Source organism: Natrix helvetica (genome assembly GCF_964273705.1).
Source record: "Natrix helvetica genome assembly, chromosome: 2".
NCBI lineage: Eukaryota > Metazoa > Chordata > Lepidosauria > Squamata > Natricidae > Natrix > Natrix helvetica.
Genome location: NC_138552.1, coordinates 87,948,756 through 87,975,775, shown reverse-complemented (window position 1 = coordinate 87,975,775; position 27,020 = coordinate 87,948,756). Strand labels below are relative to the sequence as shown.

Below are 27,020 nucleotides of genomic sequence, written 5' to 3'. Positions count from 1 at the left end.
AATGCACTTATGATAAATGTTTATGATAGATAAAATAGAGATGGCAGGGAAGTCAGTGATGGCACCAGTGGAGTTGCCCCTAGAGGAGGTGATAGAATCAGCAACAAAGCCAACAACTAGTCAAAAACAGATCTGACAAGGCAGCATTAGTGATGGAGCCAGGGATAGAGCTGGAATGATGGAGCTATGATGGACCTGCAATAGAGACAATTATAGAGCTGTTATAATAGTTGGTGATGAATTGGCAATACAAATGTTGGAACTGATGATGGAGACCAGTAATTGAGATGGTTGTGGCACTGAGGATGGAGCTAGTGTTAGAATGGTAGAGCTAACAACAGAGAGTGATGCAGAGGAGCAGGTGATGGTTGAGAGAATGAGCAATGAAAGAAGAGAAGATAAACGACCCAGGAATGTGAAACAGGAAGAGAGTGATCATCTGTGCAATGGACACCATACATAATTCTAATTCATAGGGCAAGTGGGGACTTCCTGGTAAGGCAGGAGAGGAAAACAGCTGGTTAAATTTGCCAGTCAAAACACATCTCTTCCCTTGCTGCAAACCATGTTCAGGGGAGCTGGCAGGATATCTATTCATCAACCACTTTGCTTAACTTGTTCCACTTTAAAAGCTGTCAGGACAAGACCTCCCACAAGCCTCTTTTCTAAGGCAGAATAAAAATCAGCTTTTGGGACAGAGGGACTACTGCCATTTACTTAGAATTGCTGCAAATCTCTGGTAAAGACTTTTGTTTGTTTGTTTAGCCAACTGACTGGTTAAGAAATTGTCTTAATCTGCCAAAAAATATAGGCAAAACTGGATAAACCAACTTCCTTAATCCATTTTCCAGATTTATACAATCTATCAAGTCTACTGCAAGTCAGTTTAGCATGTCTGATAAATATCACTAATTTTGTACACTTTTACACTTAAAAACTCCCCCCTCTCCATTAAATATAGCACAAGCATGAAATAATGCAGTACCACAGTAAAATTCTAGTCTAAGGAAACTCATTTGAAAGATTTTGGGCAATCACTGACATAATGCTAAATTGTAAGGTGGTTTGTTTTGGCCTAAGTATAATAGGTGATATGTCCATGATGGTGAAGCCATTGGCTTATTTGAGTAACCATTTGGAAATGAACTAAAGGATGCCTGTCATAACATTTGTACTTCAGAGATAAAATTGAGACTTCCAAATGTACCATCCTGAGAACTTGGATGAAAGTCAGGAAATAAATGAAATAATAAAAATAAATATTTCATGCAATGGTCTTTGGTTCAGGATGCAAAGGTTCACTATAACAACAATGCAACCATCCAACAAGAGCAAAATGCCAAAATCTGTTAGAAATACAGTTCCAAATACTTTGATTTTTTAAAAATTTGGATTACATTTTTAGTATTTTGCATTCGCCAATCTGTGTAGCTGTTTTTTAGTCATTCCTGCATTCCTCAGAAATTACCAGGTTACTGAACATCCATTGGAAAGATAAAGCAGCATGAAAAAGTTATATTTGTGAGGAAAGGGAGTCATCTGGCCTGTTGGTATCAGTCAGAAAAACTAGTTACACATGTTTGCTTTTCTTATTCAGGCTTATCAATGGGGTTTTACAAACAGAACATTACTCACAGAAGGATCCCTTAGGAATAAGGGAGATGGGTCAACAAGAAGAGCTGATTTGGTTTTTGCTCATTCATGATGACTCCCTTGTCAACACAATACTTCTGGTTTGCTGTTCTCTGGATCCCATTGAGAGTTTTATCCTCCTACAGCAAGAATGTGACTCCATAAGAACCTTGTATGCTTCAGATAGAAAGAATGCTGTGAATTTTTCAAGTCAGGCAGCTTATTTCAAGCTGGAGTCCCTGGATTCCTCAGATACTGAGGGTTAAGAAGTCATTTCTTAGATATTCATTTTGCTACATATGACTTTTACTGCATAATCTTTGGGGGGGGGGGAATACAGGGTGACTTCTTAAATTTCTTTATGCATCTTAAATACAGTTCAATGTAGAACAATTCTGATATGTCAAGATAAATAGAAATACAGAATAACAACATTTTCTGCTTTTGAAGTTACAACTTTAAGAAGAAACTTAAGAACTTTAGTGTACTTACAATCACAGTTTTTTTAAAAATGATGTAAATCAAACTATATTGCTTATTTAACAAAGCAAAACAAATCTAAATTAAAGAATCTTCACTGAACAAATGTTTTACAATACAGAATGAATTCAAAGGAAAACAAACAGATGTGTCTGGCATGGGTCTATCATGCTCCCTAGAATACAGGGAAAAAGTACAAAGGTTATACTAATGTGAACTGGAGTGCCTTCAAATGTCAATGTTCTTCAAAATAACTGTAGGTAAATCCTTAATTTGGTCCATCCAGGATAGTCAGATCTAGGATCAATTCTTGCTGCTCTGTAAAGATTCTATTATAGTTTTGTTATATTCTGCAATTTCCTTCATCACATCGTTCATTATGGGCCCGTAGTCACTTTCCTGGCTTTTTGTAGCTATAACTTGATTATATCAATTAAGGAAAAAGTTATCCAATAAATCTAAAAGCTAGCAATAAGAAACACAATCAACTCCTAATTCTTAAAGAACTGAGGCCATAATGGGAAAAAAAATTCCTAGATATCTATCCTTTTTGGTGTGTATCATTTTGCCAGAGAGAAAGAAGGCATCCGGGTTGAGAAAACTCAGGGCAATTTTTTCAACAAGATGCCTTCTCATTAACCATGAATTAAGGCAACTTTGCCACTGACAATATGGCAGCAGGTTAAGCTGTTGCAATCATTCTCTATTTCAGGGTAAACCTCACATGATTCCATTAGCAAAATCTATTCTTTTCTAAAAATAATCAGTAACCACTTCTAAATCAATCCAATCTCTTTGGAGGCAAAATGAATATTTGCAGAACATCCATATGTGTTGTAATAACTTATAAACTGTGAATTGGCTTCAATTGTATAAAGAGCCTGCTCCCCCCCCCCCGCCCCAATTATACTCCAGGGTCACGTTGAGAATAAGTCTGATCCTCCTAATAGGTACATTCTGACAACATAGAAAGACATGTCTAAAAATCACAGACAGTAAGGTTCTTTTTTCTGTAGTGATTTAGCATATTCACACCTGGAATTACTACTGATGCCAGATGTAAGAATAAGATAGGACAGATGTTAAATTACCGTATATACTTGAGTATAAGCCGAATTTTTCAGCCCACTTTTTGGGCTGAAAAATCCACTTCGGCTTATACTCCAGTGAACAAAAAAAAAAAAAAAAGAACACCGAGGCTTCGGTGCTTCCGGGATCGCTTCCACCCCCTCCTCCACCTTCCTACTGGCTCCCACGGCCTCATGGCTCCTCAAAAGCACGGCGAAGAAGGAGGGGGCAGGGGTAACACACCCTTCCCTCCACGCTGCTGGCGCCCTTGCTTTATTTGAGTGCATCGCTGCTGCTTTCCTTTCTCGCCCCCACTTATGCCATTCTGAGTCCTCGCTTTCCTTGCCCTGTGCGCGTTTTGTACTTTACGCCCGCCGCTGCAACGCCACCGCGTCCTCCCACTCCGCCTGGAGCGCCCCGGGAAGCCGGCGGCGCTGCGCTCCGTCTGCCCGCCGCTGCAACGCCACCGCGTCCTCCCGCTCCGCCTGGAGCGCCCCGGGAAGCCGGCGGCGCTGCGCTCCGTCTGCCCGCCGCTGCAACGCCACCGCGTCCTCCCGCTCCGCCTGGAGCGCCCCGGGAAGCCGGCGGTGCTGCGCTCCATCTGCCCGCCGCTGCAACGCCACCACGTTCTCCCGCTCCTCCCTGGATCGCAGCGCCGCCGGCTTCCCGGGGCGCTCCAGGGCTTTAAATGAAACTACCATATCTCCATTTGTTGTGCTGTGTATAACCAATGGCAAATTCTACTGATGCTAAGCACCCTAAAGGCCCTTATTACACTGATAATTGGTACAGCTTCGCCTTACTTTGACTTCACTGACTCTTTTTGGCCAAGGAATTCTAAAAATTCTTTAGGTATGATCATAGAGAAATTCCTGTTACACAAAGTGCCACTCAGCACTTTATTTCTCAGCAGTGAGAAAGAACAATGGAAACACATGACATTTCTAAATTCATGCTTGCTGTGGTTATCTGGAAATTCACCCTAGAAAATGGCTGAATGGAAAGAACATTCAGTTGTGTAACTACTCTTGTTACCCATCTCAAAATCTTGGTGGAACTTCTATTGGTCAAATAAACCCAAAATTACATATAATCCCTGTTGCAAAGAAGCAACCATTAACCACGCTAAACCAATTGCTGTATTTAACCAAATGACTACTGTATTTAATCAAATAACATATTTGCACATTACTGTATACAACAAGGTTATATTTTTGGTTCACTGAGAAGGTAGACAATATTTAACAATCCTCAATTTATGCACTTGATTTACTCTCTTATTAAACTCAATTTGTAAGTATTTGATGTGTGCCCCTGTTGTATTCAGGAAAAATATATATATTTGCACCAAATTTATTCAGAATAAATGTCAGAAGAGCATAAAAAGACTGGTGCTTTGGAGGAAATAATAGTAAAAATTTGCAGTATTTGAGAACAGTAATGCTATTTATGAAACAAAAAGGATACATTCTTTCATAACAAAATTATTTTGTTCATGGTGTTGCCATTTTCTTTCCAGATTCGTAAGCTGAAGGTAGAAAATGAAAAATATGGTAACAATAGGAATGAATACAGTAGTTCCACTTTTGAGCACAAGACTGACCTCTCTTCTAGTCAACTGTTTAACTACGTTGATTTCTATAAAGCATTCTGATTAACCCTAATTGCAGTATAGTTTTATTTCTATATGTACATGTGTGTATGTTTGTATGCATGCGTGTTTGTGCACACACACACAGAGACACACAGATAGGTTTAATGGTTAGGGTGCTGAATTAGAAACTGGGAGACTTCAAGTTCTAGTCCTGTTTTAGATGGACTTCGACTAAGTCATTCTCTCTCAGCCCAAGCCACCTCACAGGGTTGTCACTGCGAGGAAAATAGAAGGAGGAAAGAGTATCATGTATGTTCAACACCTTGAATTATTTATAAAAATAATAAAGATAGAATAAAAAAAATCAAATAAACAAATAAACACACACAAATGATTTTTATAGCGACAAACAATTAAAATAACAATCCCTCACAGTGAAGATTTGCTTTAGATAAGGCACATAATTCTCCTAGTCTGTTTTGTTTTTGGTGGGGAGTGGGGGAGGAGTCAACAATTGCTTCCAAAATATTTTACTCATATGAAACTATAGTATACTCTGCACTAAGAGGGAGAAACTTCCTCACTTCCATAGCTGAATTTCCTGTCTGATGGCAGAATGTGTGATTAAGAACCGGGTCTGTGCTGAGAATAGTCTAACACAATAAGTTAAACAGTGGAATTTTAGCCGTTCGCTGAGCATAAATAACAAGGTTACGTGGCTATTATATTTATGGCTGCTTCCTAAAAATACTAGCAGCAGTTTGCTTGCTTAAATATTGCTATTCCAACCTTTGGAATCAAAACATGTCGGCTCCTTACAATGAAACTTTCAAAAACATTCTGTGGAAGTCAACATGTTTACTTTAAGAATATTTCACTGTTAATGGAAAATTAGAATATAAACCATTATAGACATTAAAACAACAACTGTCCATTAATATTTGAGTTGGAAAAATACTTTAAATTTTATTTACCAGTAAATTTTGAGATGCAAAATACTAAACCACAAGCACCATTTGTTTTATAATTAATCGTCTTCTGTGGCATACTCTGAAGCTGAGTTCCATCCTCCGTTTTCATTCAAATCTGCCATCAGAGGTATTTACTATAAAATCCTGTGTGCCCAACATGTTAAAACACTTGTTTCAAGACGTTTTGAAGCAATTTAGTGTATCCTGAACAATTTACCTGAGCATGTGTTTCATTCTCCTGGAGCTGCAACTTTAGGCCTTCATATTCTTTATTCAAATGTTCCATAATTTTCTTGAATGCATCCCGATGTTTGATCAATCTTTCTTTCTCTTCTTGCAGTTTCTTAGCATGAGGAAATGATACAAAATCAAACCACTCAAAGAGGGAAAAAGTATTTATACTTATAATTAAGTCTGGAGCACAGCATTTGTCATAAAGAGCACATAAAATGAAATAGAACTGATTGAAGTGGCCAGCCTTCGGTTTTAAGTTATTCTAATTTTTAGCAAGTGGAAAAAAAAAAGAAGATTAGCATGAATCCAGACTTCTAATTTCTTTAGAAATGCATACCTTTTATTTGAATCATTTCTTTCTCTTTCGCTGTGTTCATGCACTCACTGTTGATTTAATTTTGATTCCCAGCCAGTGTTTATGAACACTGGCTTCTGCTACTTTTTCCTAGCTTTTACTTTCTAACACATTTCCTCTTCTCATAAAATCTTTTGCTCACAGTAATAAATGCTACTTAAATGCTGAAACACTTCATATAAATAATGCACAATTAGAATAAATCATCTATGGGATTACAGGATTGTAAAAAAGGGAGGTACTATTCCAGATCTATCAGAAAAATATGTAGTAGGATAAAACTGGAATGGTTAATAACATATTGAAGGAGGACACAACAAACTCCAATCCTCAAGACTCAAATTAAGCAGTAAGAATGTATTGTCCAAAAAAGCTTCAGCTGGGGAACAGCTCTTAGCATAAAGGCGAAACAGAAGGGATTTAAATCTAGACTGCATTTATCAGTTACAAAATATTAAAACAAAATTGCTGATGTGAATTTGCAAATTTTTCCCCATTGGGGATAGCGTGACACAAAACTCTCATAGATGCTATGTACTTTTTATCTGTTAAAACTAAGAAGAAAAGGAGCAGTGAAAAAATGGGATTCAGTGCTGTTATATACGATAAGAAAAACACACAAAAAAGGTTGAACAATGTCCAGAAACAGATTTTAGTACAAAAAGTATAGGTGTGGTTGTTAATCTAGTTTACTGTGTTGTCACAGAACACTGTTTACTGAAAGAATTGCACTAGCTGCTGATTTAACTGAGTTTAAAGCTTTAGCCTTAATGTGTCTATAAAACTTTATAGTTCCCTCAATTAAATGTTATATTATGGATCCAAGGAAATGGATCTTTTCTATCACAGCTCTTGTCCGTTAGAACAGCATTCCCCCAGATATATGTACGGCTTCCATGTTTCCATTCCTTTCTAAATCCCTTAAGATCTGACTCTGCTCCTGGAACTGGGTTTAGGATGGTTGTAGAGCCCCTACCATGATCCCCCCCCCCCAGATTTTGTGAATGTTACTGTTCTTGAATTATCCAGGAAATATTATATTTCGCTATGTTATGTTTTTAGCTGTGTTTTACTTACACATTTCATATTCTGAAAGCTCCTAAGAGTTTTCTTGGAATTTGGGTTAGGGCTATGTTCACTTCATATCAAAGTCCTTCCTGCTTATATCTATCAGAAACCTTCTTAGTTGTGTCATATCCTGTAGATATTTGCCTAGCAGAAATAGGATTTTTTGCATTGTGTCTTTCTGTTGAACAACAGGAGATAAGCCGCCTACTTTACACATTTTGGCATTCCAACATTTTATATTTATTTTATATGCCACTATTTTATATTGTGCCTTACCTTATTTACCCAATTATCACATGTATTATTTACTGTTTATTACAATCATAATACCAAGTAGGAATACCATAAAAATAGAATTAAAATTCACCATATAATTTAGTACTATATATTATGGTAACACATTTAAGCTAAGAAAACAGTAAATATAAGAATTAGTGAAGATGAAATAAAAGTTGGGTGAATTCCATACAAAACACTATCACACTTGCTTATGGCAACTCGAGAGCAGGTCAGGAATGCTTTCGAGCTGACATTAGCATTTAACATAACCTCAATCTTGTATTTTATATTTTAAATTAAAAAAAAACATTTTTATTTGTTTTTGAACAAGGACAAACATTAAAAAAAAACCCATCTTCCACTACAAATTGTAGAAAGTGTTGGTTACAGTATTTCCATGTATCTCTTCCATAATCACCACCTGCTTTTCATATCAAATCACATTTTAAAAATTCACCTATATTCATGTATATCACAATTATATCTCGACCTTAATTTGACTATAATTGTTTTTACATCCTTTTATATATAATATTCAAAATCTAGAATAAGATTATATAACATTCCAATAAATTATCCTAAGATCATCCAATCGCAATACATCTTTATAACATATTCTAGATAAAGCTTTTAAACCTCCTCTCATAATCTCCACATGTTGTTTATATAAAATTTCATATTATCAAACTAATATATCTATATATATTGTTATCATTATTAATCATTATTTAACTATAGCTACTGTCACTTCATTTTATACATACTACTAGTAAACTAAATTTAGCTTAATTTTTATTATACATTTTCATTGCATCAACCTGTATTCCTCCAGCAATAGTATGGTCTTATATCTCTTGCCATTTGTAACACTGATGTTCTAGTTACTTTCTTAATAAATCTTGTATAAACCTCCCTTGGTAACATGCTGTTCCTTTCGTATCTCACAAATGCTTGAAACCCAACATCTGTTCTTTCCATCAGCTTATCTTTGGTTATCGCTAGTGCGTCTATCAAGATTTCTCTCCTTATCTCCATCAATTTTTCCCTCTTTTCTTCTTCTGTGCTTTGAAGTCTGAGGTAGAGTTCCAATCCACCCATCTCCCCTTTCCATATTCCGCTCTTGCCATTACCAACCACGCTCACTTTGTTGTCAGTATCCACAGTTTTCTTATCTCTTTGCTCATTTTTTTCTTCCATCTTTTGAACTCTGTCCTCCATTTTCTTCATTTGGTAAATATCCTCAGTTTCTCCATCAGATTTTTCTGTTTTGTATTCCATATTCTCCAATCTCTTTTCAATTCTCTCTGTCACAACTAATAGATTTTGAATTTCAAACATAATCATTTGCAATGTTACAGTTTCTTTTTCCTGCTCAGCCATTCTTTCAATTTTGCAGACACTGCCACTATAGGGTTCAGGGCTATTTTAATAAACTTCAAACAGGTTCATTTATTATCTTTCAAGTCAAAATGTTGTCTTCCCTCCAATAGCTAGTGATAGAACTTCCAAAAGGTGCCTGTATAAACTACTTGTGCTCTTCCTACTATCACTGTCAGTAAACAAACTTAAAGAACCTTGAATCTCAAGTGATCAAAGAGAAAGAAGAAAAAACAATGTATCCAGCCGCCAGCCTCTAAGTGGCAATGTAACTGCTTTTCCTCCTGTTGTTACAACCCTCTTTATAATCCTTCTTATTTTCTTCTTTATATTCCAAGCTTAAGAAAGAAAAAAAACCTTAAATAGAGATCAAAAACAATCAAATCAATCAAATCAAGCATTATAAAAAAGAGAAGGAGAATTTTAATCCATAGGTATAAGCAAAAGGGAAAAAGAAGAAGAAATAATTAATCCATTCAATTTAAAAAATAGGGAGCACCTGCAAAAATTCCATCCATGAAAAAAAGAAAAAATTAGAAACTGGATAACACTTAGTTCAATGCAGATCAATTTCGCCGCCTACAGTCTTTTGTCTTCAATCTTAATTTAACTTAATTTTTTTTCTTGGGTAGTCTCTTCCTCTAATAATAAAATTTCCTCACCAATTCGACACACTTTCTCTTTCCGCTTTCTTCCCATTCTGGAGCTGTCCCAACTTCAGCAGCTTCATTAGCTGCGTTTCTGTTGCCAGAAAAAAAAGGCTATTTCCTGGATCTTTCAGGGACTTTGCGGTGTCCCTGAGATCAGCAGGAGGTGCCCTTCTCAATCACAGTCTCTGCGGGATGGTTTAGGTCCAAATGGACCGTCCAGCAGCAGGAATTCGACTGCAATCTCGGAACACCAAGATTGCACGTTGTGCTGTCGCGACGTCAGCTCTCTTCAATCTTACATTTTATGTCATAGAGTATGCCTTATTTTAAATGTGATGCTTCTGACAAGAATAAACAATAAACAAACATAATATCAAGTTATTTTGCATTACTGGCAGTATACGAACACTTTAAATCATCATTTGCACCAACACCTCCTTCTCCTTGCAGGCACTTTTAGTTCTGTAAGGTAAGGAAACTTAGTTGGGATAGCCTGAAAATGCACCTTCTTACAAAAAGGACAAAGCAATGTGAGAGTGATTTAGATCCCACTGCAAGAGAAAAGGGGGAGAGCGTGTCTTGGTTGGGTTTATTTATCGCCCATTCTAAACATCCATTCCTACAAGGAAGCACCACTAATTTTCACAATATTTCTTTCACGTGAGAAGACTGTTGGCTGTATAAGGAAAAAGTTAAATGTTATATTTTTAGAATTTTTTAATGACTTTTCAATTTTACGCATAAAATGGTTTCTAAACATTCACTAATATTTTAAATGTATTTTTTAAAAAAACAGTCTGATTATTAACCTTCTACTGGGAAGAACAGGAAGCCATTTGAAGCAGCTGGCTTGTATCTTGGGTTGCAGCAGTAAATATGTGAGTATTACAACTATTTTGAGTTATTACTGACCCATCAAATGGCTCTGCCATACTCAGTTGAGATAAGATAGGGGGAAATAGCCCTGCATTATTTCACTGTGCCGTTAACAGTGGAAGCCCTATTCGGTGCAAGCGGTGGAGCATAATCCTACAAAAATGATTATATAGTAAGATCAGTTTCTATATATACGTTTTAGCAGGCCGAAGACAATTTAATGTCAAATATTTTATTCTGAATTTTGAAGAACTGGTTCTCAAGCATATTTCCTACTTGCTTTTTAAAAAGTTGTCACACAAGAGAGAGAAAGTGAACTTCTTATTGCCCCATCAGGCAGTATCGGAATCAGTGGCTTAAAACTATAGGTAGTCTTCATTTAGAGGTAGCCCTTCACTTACAATGGTTTGTTTAGTGTGAGAAGTTACAGGCACTGAAAAAAGTTACTTATGACCGTTTTTCACATTTATAACCACTGTAACCTCCCCATGGTCACATGATCAACATTTGGATGCTTGGTAGCTGACTCATATTTATGATGGCTGCAGGGTCACGTGATGCCCTTTTGTGACCTTGGGGAAGTCAGATTCACTTAACAACAAGATTACTAACTTCACAACTGCAGTGATTGACTTAACAACTGGGGCAAAGAAAGGTTGTAAAAGGAGGCAAAATTCACTTAACAAATGAACAACAACAAAAAAATCTGAGGCTCAATTGCGGTCGTAAGTTGAGGACTACCTGTATCAACCATAACTGGAATTGGCAATTTGGCCTTTAAGCAGGATGATCACTAAGTGAAACTGGCTGCACTTATGTTTTTACTTCAGTTTTCCTTTGGTTTACAAATCTGCGGAGGTCATAAATGTGAGAATTGTTTGCAAAGCAACTTTTTCATTTCCACTGTAACTGAAAACAGTAGCTAAATAAGGCTGTTGCTAAATAAGTCTTACTTATATAAGAAAACTAGACAACAGGAGGAATTTCCTGACTGTATCATCCAGTGGAATAGGCTAACGCACAAAGGGCTAAGTTATCCTTTGCTAGATGTTTCAAAGAGAGGCTTGGTAATCATCTGTCAGAGATACTTTAGTAGTAGATCCAGTACTGAGCAGGAATTGAATTAGACGACTCCCAATATCCCTTGTAATGCTATGGTTTTAGGATTTGGACTGCTGATTACCTTTTTCTTTTCTTCTCCTGCTGTTTTCAGAGCAGGCAGATTGTTATATACTTCCAGGTCCTTGGTCATCTGTTCAATTTTTTCTTTGAGTGAGGTTAGTTCATCAACCATCTTTCCCTCCAATAAGCCCATCTTCTGGAGGTCCATTTGGAGTCTCTGACTATCTATAACAAAGGAAGACGGTCTAGCATGAATTACTGACAAACATATTTTCCATCACAGCACACATTTACTTATCCAACAAGACAACCAAGTCCTGCTTGCCTTATTCGCATTGGCATTGATCCAGCAAAGCTCTCAAGAATGTTATCTTTTGCATACAAATATCCATTATCTGATGAACTAGCAGTATGGCAAAGACTGGTGCTGAAATAGTTTACTACTTGTAGCAAAAGCTGCCAAACTGAAATTAAGACTGTTATTCTTCATTTATATTTGTGACTAAAATGAAGAACAATGAAAATAATTCCATTGCCTTCCTTAGCTTTAAAACAATCCAAAATGTTATAACCTCCTAGAGATTATGATGGTAATTTAGAAGAAGAAAAAAGCAGATTACTATGATTCAAATAAAAGCTGATTTTTTGTGTACCAATTTTGTTGACCCATATTTTAAAAATGGTTTTAAATACTGAACTTACATCCAGCTACTACACAGTGTATCCTGTGGTCTGATCATTTTTATTGTAAAATAGACTGATACCTATCCAGTTTTTAAAACACCAAATCCTTAGATACTCCAAAAATAATAACCGAATCTCAGTGTATATGAATACTCATTTCCTCTTGTGCATGGTCTCATCTGGGAATTTCAGGCAGACATATTTACATCTCAGAATTACTAGTGATGGCAAACTTTTTCTGCACCAAGTGCTCAAACTGGAATGCACTGCAGCCCTAGAACTCGGAGACCACTTGGCCTGCGCATGCCTGCACAGTTGGTCTTCAGGTTTCCGGTTCCCGTATGTGCACAGCTAGCTGGTCTTCACGTGCGCCGGAGTGCCAGAAACCAGAAGAGCAGCTGGTTATGGTGCGCATGCCCACAGAGAGGGCTCTGTGTGCCACCTCTGGGCCGCGTGCTATAGGTTCGCCATCACGGTTGTATACTGTAGACTGAAATATTTTTTTAGGCTTCAATGCAAGATACGGAGGTATAAAATTAGCATACTGGGATAAAGTAGTGCATATCACCATGATTTAAAATCCTCAATGTGCATTGTTAATTCCTTTCTTAGGATATGACTTAACTCCTTGTCTCAAGAGTTGGTCAACCTGTTCTCCTGGCTGGCCTTCTTATTTGAGGATACGTGGATTAGTGCTCCAAAATAAGGATTCAAGGATTAAAATTCCTGCACTGTGGAATGTCTGGGAACTGACAAAGGTACAATCACAGTTATTTTGAACCAAAATGTTTAAATCTTAAAAATCTATTGTGGATGGTCACGTCAGCCAGATGTACATATAGGATTTGGCATTTTTGTGCACATGTGTAGTTCTTCCCAAGGACCTGGGATAGGTAGATATATCCTACATTGTTGCAGGATGTAAATTGTTCCAAGCAAAGCTACCTTTTGCAATTAACAAATAGTGATTTTGTCAATGCCGATGATCAATGCTGATGGTGTTCAAGTGGTACTCTTAAATGTTTTGGAATTGCACCCAAAGAATCTATTACAAATAGTACTATATTTACTATTTCTTGTCTGCTGAACAATTGTTCACATTTGGTGAAGAACATCCAAATTCCAGATTTCTATTTAAAACCATAGAAAACTGTTCTAAACAGTATAAGCAATATCAAAAGTGCAACAATTTTGGGATAAGACAGGCTGTTTTGGTGAACAATCTGGAGAAGGTTCTAATTTTCTTCATCCAAATACCATCCTAGAGTAAAAAAAAAAGGAAAGGAAAAGGGGGGAAAAACAACCCTTCTCTCTGGGAAGAGACAGGAAGAGGATGCAGTCCAGTTCCTTCTGATATGCCACTAAGTCACAGACTTCAGCAAGCCTTGTGTACATAGTAGCAAATTCTGAGACAAAATTGCTTTTGTGCTTTGACCTAGGGAAACGCTAGTGGGAAATGCTGCCATCAGCAAATCTGTTTACTCACAGAAGTTTCCTTTAAGAAGGGAAAGGCAGACTACTCTGTAGTGGTATTTTACACAAAGGGGGAACTTATGGCCTCCAAGAACTTTTCTAAAATATGGAAGACTTGCTACTAAGCAAACAGCAATGTGTAGATTGTAAAAGACATGATTTCAAGACCAGCAGAGTCTCACGTTTCTATTATAGTTGGTTAAACAAATCAGCAACCACAATAATAGATTAAGCAGTTTAAGAGAACTAAAACAGAATAAAAAATTGCCTGGTTCACCTGCCTTTTTCATCTTCCTTTTAAATTGCATCTCATATACACTATATTGCCAAAAGTATTCGCTCACAACTGTTTCTGATTATGTGGATGGGTGAGCGAATACCTTTGGCAATATAGTGTCTTTGTTTACAGTGCAATTCTGGTTTTAAGACCTGGCTAAGAAAGAGAGAATTACCACAGATTCACAATTCAGATCTATACTCTAATCCACAAATGTTCCCATCCAGGATGCACACATAGTATACAGAATGTGTCAAGATCTGACTCCCAAAATGGTTTGTTCCCAAATTAATATTTCTGAAAATCGATATTGCTTTTATTTTTATTCACAATCCATAAAATCTCAATGCCTTGTAGCATTATTTGTTGCCCAATGTCTTTAAATAAAACTCCTACTTGAATTTGTTTTTGAAACAGTATATCCATATATCCATACATTTGGGGAAATCAGCAGTATTTGCCTGATTCTATGCCAGTTTCAAAAATTGTATTTAAACAATATACAGTAAATATGTTTCGATTTATATAATGCAAGGAAAATACATACAAAAGTATAACTCGAATCATTCAACCCACAGAAAAAGGGAAAGCAAATATAATTTTGATAAGCAATCTGAGCTTTTTATTGTTTTTTGCCATTTTCCTCTTGTACCATCAAACAAAATTTAATAAAGAAAGCTAGACAATTAGTTTACTTGAGATATTATGATAATTTGCTTGAATCATAGTTCATCAGACAAGTTCACTGTGTAGTTATGGAGCAGGGAAAAACAAAGACATTGCTTCTCAAAGATCTATGGAGAACTTTACTATAAGCATTTTTTTTCTTTTCCAAATATAACATTCCACAAATATTTTTTTTTCCATAAATCTTTCCTCTCAATACTCCCTAATAGAATTTGTAAGTTTAGCTACTCATGTAATTAAAAATCTTTCCCAGTGCTAAAACCTTAATGATGAACAGAAAGCATGAACTATGAAACAGCTGAGTCCTTGAGATATAAAAGGGGAAGAGTTGTTTTTTGTAATGGAATAAATACACCTCTTACCTGTACCCAGATTTTTAGCTGTACTCTGTGATTTTTGCATTTCACTTGATTTGAAAGTCAGATCTTCCTGCATGATCTTCAATTCCTGATTTGTTACAGAAGATATCTGCTTCATACGACTTACATTCTGCACATTACAACAAAAAACAAAAAAACCCTTACCAAATATGTTGCCATGCCTAGAGGCAGATCAATAAGAAACCTTTTTCCATAATGTTATCAGTCACTGTAAATACCCTTAAGAAATGTAAATATTAGAGAATTTATCTCAAATAAAGCACTGTTGGCTTTATTACTATAGTTTACATAATGAGTCAAGACTAAAGGTAAACAAAATATTAAAGGCTTACAATAATTTGAGGAAATTTAACTAAGGGATACCTTGGTTAACCTCGACATACAACCACAATTGAGCCTGAATTTTCTGTTGATAGGTAAGACATTTGTTAAGTGAGTTTTGCCCCGTTTATGACTTTTCTTGCCATAGTCGTTAAGTGAATCACTGCAGTTGGTAAGTTAGTAACAAAGTTGTTAAGTGATTCTGGCTTCCCCATTGACTTTGCTTAGCAGAAGATCTCAAAAGGGGATCTCATGACCCCAGGACACTGCAACTGTCATAAATATGAGTCAGTTGCCAAGTGCCTGAAGTTTGCTCATGTGACCATAGGGATGCTGCAATGGTCATAAATGTGAAAAATTGTCACGTCACTTTTTTCAGTGCAGTTATAACTTTGAATGGCCACTAAATAAACTGTTGTAAGACTACCTGTAGTTGTTTCTTGCAAAAATAAACCTAATCCTTATGCTCTGAAAAACATCTTCACAGGCAATGTATCCTAAAGGAAAACTGTTTCTGAAATGTTAATGGGACAATCAGATTCTTCTTCCGAAATTGAGACAGCCAGTTTTAAAGGAAGCTATTTTCACTATGACATGGCACCTTAAGGTGTTTCTAGTGAATTGACTTATATCTGCAAAAGACTTAATAAAACATTGACAAATTTGGTATAAGGACAGTTTTTAGGCAAATATATGAAATGTAATTACTACATGGTTTAAGTTGTGCTAGGATGCTTTGGAAACATAAAAAGCATATCTGACAATCATTGTTCCGTTTCACATCATACACAATTGGTTGTAATTGAGGTCATTTTTCTTTTTTCAGACCTAAGCCTAAGGTATCAAAGGAAAAAACAAAAGTGATGGGGGAAAAGGAAAGAGTAGAAGCAAGATCAATTCTATGGAACCAGTTGACTTCCTATGAACTATGTTGTAAAAACCCCTGAAAATATAAGCCTACCTCAATTAAGTGCTAACACCAATGTTAAACAAACTAAAGAAATATTCTGCTATTCTAGTGGCTAAGATCTCAAAGAGGCTTAAAACGTGTTTCTTGTTTGCAATAATAGAAGTCACCATTTCAGGAAGAAAAAGGCTAAAGCAAGGCTAGACTCTTCATTTGTTAACTGTGTTTACTTGAAAATCTATATTAGGAAGGAAGAAATCTCAGTGCCTTCTTTTGACTTCTCAACTGTGGTTCGCATCCCTTAAGGAGCTCTGATAAAAATATAAGGGAGCTTGCCTTCACTCCTACGCTGCCTAGACAGGGAGTTTGTTGGTACCAGACCAAGCCATATGCAGGATCCAGCTGCTGGAACATTCTTCAACAGCCTTTGTACTCACTATAATGACTCCTATGAAATCCCCTACTCACTCCTGAGTACTCTCCAACACAAGGGTCATTTTCCTTCTATGCCAAGGTGACTCTTGGGGGAATAACCCTGAGCATAGATGTCCATTCCAGGTAGTGAAAGATTGTTTCTCCTTTCCTTTTTGTGATAGGAGACTGACATGCCCTGGCTGCCAGTCTTTCTGGAGCATCTCCTCATGGTGCTATACTTTCTTAAGGTGGCTGCTCTCAAGATAGGAAGATAGCCATCTCCCTGGTAGCAGTTACTAGTGAGGACTTTCCTTTCCTTCCTGAACCTATATGAAATGGCTTCCTTCCTTACTCTTTTATGTGCAGTTCATGATAGGGAGGAAAATATACAAACTCAAGTATTATTTTAGAGGGCCACAGCACCATAGAGTCTGAGAATTCTTGACACTAAATTACTATTGGATTTACTCTTCTTTGCATTCTGAAGAAATACAAAGAAATAAAAAAACCCATGTTATTATCAAATGGCTTTATTATTTAACAGGGTGATTTTCAACTTTATTTAAAATTAAATAATTGTCTGGGTTTCATTTGTTTGAGAGAGAGATATTTCCCTAATAGTAAATTAGGATTTCAACAGAGATTACTTCTTACCCGGCTCGAGTGCTCCAAAAGCGCCACAATATTGGCCTCTATCTCTGATTTCCGTTCCAGTTCCTGGTTCTTTGTCTCTTCAAAAGATTCGAGAAAGTCTGAAGATTTTTTTAAAAAAAAGATAGAGGAAGCTATTGTTTACAATAGGAACAGCAGAGAAGTCCAACAGCATTGCTTACAATTGCACTTTGAATGTTAAAGCATTTAAATATATATATATATAGGGAGTTTAAACTCAGAAAATAATTCAATGAAAAAATAGTTTATATGAAAAAGTACAATGAGAACCAGTTATTCAATTTTCACTCAATTGACACTTGAGCTCTATATGGCAAACTAGCAAATAATAATATAAAGATATATCTAAGATATTCAATACCTCAATTACATTCTATTTGGAGTCCTGTAACACAATCTATTTGTCTATTGTAACATAATCTCTGAAGAATATTCAAAAAATTAAGCAGAATGCTATACCTTATTGATTGATTTTTTTTCTAACAATAGCTTCACTGGGAAAAATACTGTTTCCAAATCCAACTGGAAATGTTGATGATGATCCATAAAACCATATATACAGACTGTATGAAAGACCCTGAACCTGAAGATTGCCTGGAGGATACCAATGTTCAAACAGAGAAACTCTTTACTATCTGCTTCCAGATTCTGGAAATTCTTCCAGCAAATGTGGCAATTAAAGTAGAAATTAGGAGAGTTGAGGTCATCCACGCCACCATCCAAGATTGGGCAACAGCTCTCAACATTTACAAATACTGTGTGACTGCTTGTTTAAATAGAAGAAAACTTCACATCCTGAGATTTTAACTCCATAAACCTCCCTGATATCTGGAGAGCTTTTGGAAACAAAGGTTCAATATGCAGGTTAGCTGTGGGAGTGCAACTGTGATATGACCACAGAACTTTAGCAATACTGAATTCAGTAGGAAGCTTTGGTTCATATGGGGCTCCAAAATGTGTAGCAGAGTTCCTATATGTGCTGAGCAGCTCCCTACATAAAAGGATTCTGTTAAAATAGACTAAATTCTTCCCTATCAATTTCTCTTGGCAAAATAACAATATACAGAATTCTTGAAATTAACTTAAGAAATTACTATTCTTCATTAGCTATGGTCTTGCCAAATGTCTGCTTTATTTTATAATATTTTTCAACACATAAGAAAGTATTTCAATTTACTTTTAGTTTCTAATAATTTATCTGAAATTCAAAAGACATAAATGGGAACCAAATTTTACTCTGTGTTGCCATAAGTCCAGTTATCATGTGGGAAACTTGAAAAGTTGGATTTACTAATAAGTTTTAGCATTCCTACCAAGTGACTGATGATGCAGTCTTGTTCTCACTTACCTGAGATTAAAGGATAAAACACTGTTAAGATTTTTTTCTGAGTAGACATATTAACAAAATAACAGAGTTGGAAAGGACCTTGGAGGTCTTCTAGTCCAACCCCCTGCTTAGGCAGGAAACCTATAGTATTCCAGACAAATGGCTGTCCAATCTCTTCTTTAAAACTTCTAGCGTTGGAGCATTTACAACTTCTGGAGGCCAGTTGTTCCACTGATCAACTGTTCTAACTGTCAGGAAATTTATCCTTAGTTATAGGTTGCTTCTCACCTTTAATGAATATTTAAATGAGTGTTTTCAGGGCACTGAATGCAAAATGTGCATTTTATATATGTTTATGAATCTTACTTACTATCCATGCTTTCCTCTCGCTTCTTCAATTCTTTATATTTCAGATTTTTTTCACCTACAAAAGCCAATTTAAAATTAAACAATTAATACTGCAGTTATTTTGTATTGACAGATTAGCGTACAGGTAATCTTGGTTAATGATGGTAAGTGGGACCAGAATTTCCATTACTAAATGATGTGGTCAAAGTATAATGTCACATTACCTTATTCCTTAGCAATGGAAATTCAGACAGTTCCCATTGCCATCATGAACCAAATTCTGCTGGTTGTTAGGCAAGGACCCACCCTGATTTAAACCATTCCCAACTTGGTCCCTCCTAACTGTTTAGCCTCACTTCTTAATTACTTTCAGAAATTGCTTTTTGACTGCTTTTTAGTAACTAGGGATTTTTATAATGATGAGTTAATTTAGAGTACCGGCTGAATCTCCTTCAATCCTTAGCAAAAATAAATAAATAAATACAAATAAAAATATACATTTAAGAATTAAGAAAAAATATTAATTTGGAATAAAAAGCAAAAGGGTGATTAGAATTTTGGTTTTGGACCATTATAAATGGATGATAGATGGACTAAGAGGTAAGACGGACTGAAATAAGATTTTAAAATTGATTATAAGAATTCTTTACATGGGAAAATACTCTTCAAGTCTTAAAAAATGATAGGATGGGACTTTGAAGGTTGGACACTAGAGGGAACCAGAAGGTACTAAAGATTACAGTTAAAGGAAAACAATACATATATTTGAATTACGAATATAGAATGGAGCAAAATAGTTAACAGTGAATGTACTAAAGGATATTGGTGAGCAATAGGCCCAGAATTATAAATAAGCTGTGTTTCAAAAATGTTGTGGAATAGGAAAAAAATTTTACCAGACAAACCTGAGATTGAGTGGCTTTAAAAATTACAGGCTACAAAAATGATAATTTTAAAAAATGCTGTATACAAATGGATATAGGAATAAGGAATAAAGCTGGCTGATGTCATGATAATTAAAGGGGATAAACAAATAACAAATCAAGAAAACAGTCTTAACTTTCCTATACTGAATTTACAAAAGAGTCTTGTTAAAGTTTTGAAGGTTTTTGTGAGAAGGAAAAGAATGACAAAAAATGAAAAGAAATCTAATTCTAGGATAATATTTGAGGTGATAAAGATCCAGACTGTTAAAACTAAAAAGAAGGAATACAAAGTAATTTGATCAAAGTTAAGAATATATTGTTATCTTTGCAAACCCTTAATATACTTTTGTGACCAAGATTGAACAAGGTTTTAAAGATTTGTTTATAGATAAGAGATGAGAGATAGAGAGAAGAAATCATTTGTTATATTATAAGGAAAGGCAAGTTATTAAAATTGTCTATTTTTGTTCCAATGAAGGGAGAAGTAATTTCTTTATACATTTTCTGTTTTGCTACAATATTCTTATTTTTCTTTCTCTTTGTTTTTGTCTTTTTTCTTCTACTTTTTTCTTTTTGCACTTTTTTTCCTTTTAGTTTAATTTGTACTAGTTTTTAATTAGGTTATTCAAATTACTATTAAACAAACTACCTTTAATGGCCGTATGTGCAATATGGAGCAGCCTTCCTGTTGATATCAGGTTGACCTCTATATTATTGGCCTTCTAAAAACTGTTAAAAATGGAATCATGTTGAAGGACAAATGGTGAAAGAAATGATGCTGATCTATGATGTATGGTTTTAGTATTTTGTATTAAATGCCTTTAGGAAGGCACTTAAGACCTGGCTCTTCCTGCAGGCTCTGTGTTACGTTGATGTGTGGCCACTAATCATTAGCAGTGCTGTAGTATATTTGAATCTATTTCCTCCATTCTTTTCAATGTCTGTATTTTCACTGTTTTTAACCCATTATAAGTGGTCTATTCACAGAGTGGGTGACCTTAAAATTGATCAAATAAATCATTGTATATTTAGGACTCTTTTTTACCGCAGATGTTTTATTACATCATTGAATGTTATTGTAAAGCACTAAGAGTCCTGTTGAATGCATTGGGGACAAACTGAAAGATAAATAAGATGCATTTGAATTAATACATGATATATCTCTTCCATAATATACTCTGATAGCCACACTTTATTTATGATAACTGTAATCTCTGTTGACTTACAAAAATGGCAGATTCAAAAATTTAAAATAAAGCATATAATACAAATAGGTAACAGCTTCAAAACCTAAAGAAGAAATGGAATGCATAAGCTAAAAATAACCATATTAGAACTGACAGTCCTGCCTTCTCTTTTCCCTGCTATATTATATGACATTCCCACTGCTTGCATTTATAAATATGTGCACTGTTCTAAGAGGACATTTTAAAAAACATCCTGGTAACTAGGGTCCTATTTCTTGTCAATACTTTCTTTCATGATCGGAAAAAAATACCGAATTTAAAATCTAATTTGCTTTTCAGAGGACCATGAACAGAGATGTAGACTGAGGCTTAAACCAAAAAAATATTTGGAAAATATTTTATGAAAAATAGCTTCAGTTATCAAGCTATAAATAGTAAAACAATTTCTTACCATCTACAGTCATCCAAGCAATATAGGAAAACGATGCAAAAAGTGTATGAAAATAAAACAGATAAAAGCAGAATGATGGAATTACTATGGAAAAGCTAAAATCAAATACTAATTATATGATCAAACTTAAGAATCAAGAAAGAAAAACAATACTAAATCACACTTCTAAGGAGATAGCATTAAGATAACTACTTCCTTTAAGATATTAAATCAAAACATACATCTGCATGTACTTATTTTATTTATCTAAGGGCATTTAAATGACTGCCCAACTCAAATAACATGACTCTGGGCAGCATATGAAAAGAAAAAAGAAAGGAAAAATAATCATCCAATAAACATTAAAAAAAAACCCTGAAAGGTCATTAAATCATGAAAGCTGAGTTTACTGTAACTCCTCAAATTGGGAATTCTATTCAACTGACCCGAACGTTTGAGGAAAGAGCCAGATCTCAACTGCTGCCATTGAGAAGGCTTTGGGTTTCATAAGATGGCACCATTTCGGTGAAGCAACCCAGGGTGTACCCTCTGTATAGAATAGAAGCATTATTGGGTGTCACTGGATTACAACTGCCACAATAATCTGTTCAGATTTGGAAGCACTAAATTGGAAAAGGCGACATTATTGGTTGAAATGCTTTTCCCCCTTAATTGCATGGAACTCAAAGATTTCATAATACATATGCAGAGAATTACCCACATTCACATTCTTCCAAATAGTCTTGCTTACACAAAGCAAATCAGAAGACCACCCATGTATGTTGCAAGGATTTGTTTATGTTGAAGCTTTTCTGCATGATGGTAGAATTTGAACAACTCTCATTAGGGAGGATTAATTTTTGGCTTATTTTGTCACGCCATCAATTTTTTTTTTCCATTCACAGTGAAACACATTCTTTAAAGTCACTTGAGAAAAGGGATATTTCCAGACAGCTAACAAGCCATTGCACTAACATAGTGCAATGCACTATGAAGCTGTATTAGACTGTAAATATCATTTATAGATGTTTTAGCAATAAGAAAATAGATAGAAGTGGAAGGAAACTACAGAAAGGTAACAAATGGAAATAATTATCATATATGAGTATGGAATAAAAATATTGTACAGAATCGTGTAATTTGCATGTATGAGCACATTTTTGTATCTATTCACAATTCACAGACTCTCCCCGAATATAAATAATCAATTATATTAGATTAAACTATAATAGAACATTTAAATACAGTTTGGAGAGTCAGGTCTCAAAGCCTTCTTTCACCTTGGTGTTCCTCTAAATCCATGTCAAGCTGCCGGATTCCTTCATTGAGATGGTTGCTCTTTTCTTTTATCTCTGTTAGCCTAAAACAATGGGCATGGTGATAACTATAAATATGCAGCTTTTTGTAAAATGTACTGAATAAATAGCTTTCAGACTAACAATCAAACAGCAATGTCTTTTTCTCCTAATATGTTTTCGCTTCTGCATATTCTTGAACTGAGTTTACATAATTTTACCTAAATGAGTTTAATTTTGTAGAGAATGAGGAACTTAAGAATTACTTATGTTAAATAATGGGTCCCCCTGCTGGTTAAAACAATTCATTACAATAATGTTACAACACAGTGCTTCTTTACCTCACTTTCTCAAATTAAGTTTGATTTCAAAAGACAAATGCAGGTAAAACATTAATGAAAGTAACCCATTTAACGTATTAACCTTATGATTATGAGGCCTGTCTCATAAGCAATTCAAATATCACAGGACAAATATTTCTTTTAGACCTTCACCTGCTGCATTACTTATTACTATTGTTTTATTACTATACAGTGGTATTACCTACTTAAGGCATCAGATACCTTAATTCCAACTCCATTTTCACATATGATTCTTCGGAATATTTCCACAAACAGGTCATAAAAACAGCCCTGCTTCTTTTTACAGTCAATGGGTGCAATACACACGACTGACAAATCTTCCAAAAATATGTGGATGTAAATGAAACTGATTGTATAACAGACATTTGAAAACTAGAGGAACAATATAGAAAATCACTCACTGCCTTTCCATGCTTGCTATTTCTTGATTGTCTTCCTTCACCTTAGAAAGAGATAACAGTAACATAACATATTCTTAGTGACCCAAATAAATTACTGTTATGGAAAGAATGATAAGAATGCTGGCTTAGCTGTAGAAACAGATTGATATTACTTGTATTGTCTATAATTTGCTGAATAAAATACTGTCATCTTACCTTTCAGTATCATAAATATGTGTATATTAGAAAAAGTGATATACAAGTAATGTTTCACTTACAACTAAAATTGAGCCCGGAATTGTAGTAATCAGTTATTGCGGTCGTATGTAAGGTATCACATGACCGTGGATGGAAGTTCCAATGTTGTAACTTTGAAAATAGGTTGTAAGTAGCTCAGGGAGGTCCTTCTTAACTTTGATTAGTTGTTAAGATACAGGTTGTAAGTCAATGTATACCGTGTTTCCCCAAAAATAAGACAGGGTCTTATTTTCTTTTGACTCCCGAAATAAGCACTTGCCCTCATTTTAAGGGAGGTCTTTTTATATTTGAAGTGCAGGAGGCAGCAACCGTGGTCACCTCATGGCTACTGCGGTGTTGCAATATTTTGGGGGAGGACTTATTTTCGGGGGAAGGCTTATTTTAGCACATATGCTCAAAAGCTTGATCGGGCTTATTATCCGGGGAGGTCTTATTTTCAGGAAAACAGGGTAGGATTGTAAGTGTTACCTATAGGGTCAGAAATGTCTTCAAATATATCTGCTCAGATATTCACTAATGATGATGGTCAGGGATTCAAGGGACACGGAACTAAACCCAGAATAGCACAAATGTCATTCCTGGAGATATCCTATATTCATTTTACATTTTTTGTCAGCAACATGGCACTGATGGCTTAGCTAGTTTTTCACATCTTACTTAAATTAGGTTTTCATAATCTTTTAGTTACACCCTTGATGTTTTTCAGCCACCTAAATATGATACATTTTATTATCTTTCATAAGTATAATATTTATTGTCATTGTACTTAAATACAACAAAATAGGTTTTAACCTAACTAAAATAGTTTGGTATTATCAGAAATACTGAAATACTTCCCTTTTCAGAAGGGAAAATAAATTGTATAACATAGACATATTTATTGCCTTCTCAATTCTTTTTATGATATGTGAATACTAAGTCACAATCAACATGTCTCCTTTCAAACAAAAGAGTCCCTTACAAAAATGTGCTCTCATAGTTAGCTCTGTTGGTCAAGGTCACCAAGCTCCAATTGTTACATTTGCTGGCCTAGAGTCATGATGATGAAAGTAAGCGTGGCTTTTCTACATTAACATGACATGTAAGCACTCTAGGCCTTTATTTCTATCTGTTAATTGAGCTTTACAAATATTATGAAGTATTTTTTCTACCTGTTTTAATAGTCTTTCTCTCTCCTCCTGGGGAGATCCCATGTTCTTGTCCTCTGCAATCATTTGATCTCGATGTTCCTCAAGACCATGGAGCTTTTCATACAGCTGTAAGGCTTCTTGTTTAATTTGAGAGTGGGTAATTTCCTAAAGACAGAATACATGCAAGTGGTATTTTGTATTTATACAACTGAAATAAAAAGTAAAGACAAGGGACAATGAATCGGTTTCGGCTTGCAAGACACATTATTTTATGTCTAACCAGCAACCAGAGAGTAGCATAAGAAGGTTCCTGCTAAAACTGAGCACTCTGCCCTTTATATTATATATGTTCATTGATTCATAGATTATCGTTCCTAAATACTTCTAAATGAACAGATAGAACAAAGCCATTCTCTTATCTTCACATACAGAGCTATACACTGCTAATTAATACCTATATACATTTTCTTATTTCACATCTATTTCTGAGCCTTCTTAATCATTCTTGATTTAAGAACATATGTATTATCCAAATTATAATTGCCAATGTGTGAAAATTATAAGGTAATAAAAATAGCTGTCAAAATTATTTTCTGGTGAGATTTTAAAACTAAGAAAATTGAAGAAATATCAAAGTTATAACCTTTAAAGTACCACATAGTAACTTTCTAAGAGATTATCAAATGGGAAAATTCATAAAACAGTTGATACATACATATAAAAATTGTGGCAGTAATTAAACTGAGGATAACAAGTATTTAGAAAGTTACACAGAAGCTCTGTTAGTTAGTATAATACTATGGTTTAACATTATAAATTGAATAGTAGGAGCCTACTTAAAAGTTCCCACATTGCTTAACTTCTATTTATTGAATAAGACACAACTGCATGGGTTTACAAGTCCCAATGGCTAAATTCACTCATTATGCTATGTATATATGAATCCAGCCATATGGTATGTTACATGACAGAGGAAGCAAATAGTGATAATTTTCCTTCAAGAAACAATTATCCTTTCCAGTATTTTATGTTAATATTTACTGAGTCACTGAGAGTTGAACATAATAATAGAAATAATAATTAAATAATATTTATTTATCCTAGGTTTTTGAGAAGGACTTGATAGATAAATTAAAATGCCAAATCCATTCAAAATGCCTGCCAGCTATGTAACAAATCATAGTAATACAAGTAGAAGAGAAACAACTGAAGAAAAGCAGCAAATGTAAAGACCTTCAAATAGCAATGGAATGATGGTGGCAAAAGAAAGAAGGAATAGTACCAATACGTGCTTTGGGTGCAATCCCTAAACATCTGGAGCCCCCATGAACACCAATGGCATTTACAAAATCAAGTTCAGTCAATGGCAAAAGGCAGCTTTACTTGGAACAGCTTACATCTTGGGACAATTCTTTTAACACAAACAACAATATCCATCTTTTTTATCCAACTTATCCACAAGCAATCAGGTGTTTAAACTGTTTTTCGCTTTATTTATCCACCAATCTAGTCATTCCCTAGGACTAGATAGTGTGCTTAAGATAACAAACACCTAAAATGATACTAGTCAGGAATTTTGACTTTATTTTTAATTGTATGTAAGACGCTTATTTATGAATCATCGCATTTCAACTTATTCTTCCATTATGTAATGAATTTGAGAATAGGAAAATACATACTGCTTCCAGAGCTTGTTCTTTCATATTCACAGCATCCATTTCTTGTTGTAAAGAAGACAATTCCTAGGAGAGGAAGTAAGATTTTCATATAATAAAGAAAACTGTTAAGAGATTTGGTGCTTGAAAGAAACTTTGAAAATCAAGGCTTCACAGGCAGCCCAGCTATGGCAATATTCT

General features: G+C 35.1%; 1 protein-coding gene across 3 annotated transcripts in view; it reads right to left on the bottom strand.

The window, feature by feature from the left end:
* Positions 1-59: 59 nt before the first annotated feature.
* Positions 60-27,020, bottom strand: part of IFT74 (intraflagellar transport 74) — a 48,325-nt gene continuing 21,364 nt past the window's right edge. For all 3 annotated transcript variants that reach the window (XM_081940187.1, XM_081940189.1, XM_081940188.1), the window contains exons 10-20: positions 26,844-26,906; positions 25,186-25,329; positions 23,798-23,838; positions 23,020-23,099; positions 19,219-19,272; positions 17,504-17,601; positions 15,190-15,316; positions 11,768-11,931; positions 5,963-6,088; positions 4,648-4,708; positions 60-2,531 (exon numbers count right to left, since the gene is read on the bottom strand). In XM_081940187.1, the coding sequence (XP_081796313.1) occupies positions 2,416-2,531; positions 4,648-4,708; positions 5,963-6,088; positions 11,768-11,931; positions 15,190-15,316; positions 17,504-17,601; positions 19,219-19,272; positions 23,020-23,099; positions 23,798-23,838; positions 25,186-25,329; positions 26,844-26,906 (1,074 nt within the window). In that variant the 3' untranslated portion in view covers positions 60-2,415. The remainder of the gene's footprint in view (positions 2,532-4,647; positions 4,709-5,962; positions 6,089-11,767; positions 11,932-15,189; positions 15,317-17,503; positions 17,602-19,218; positions 19,273-23,019; positions 23,100-23,797; positions 23,839-25,185; positions 25,330-26,843; positions 26,907-27,020) is intronic.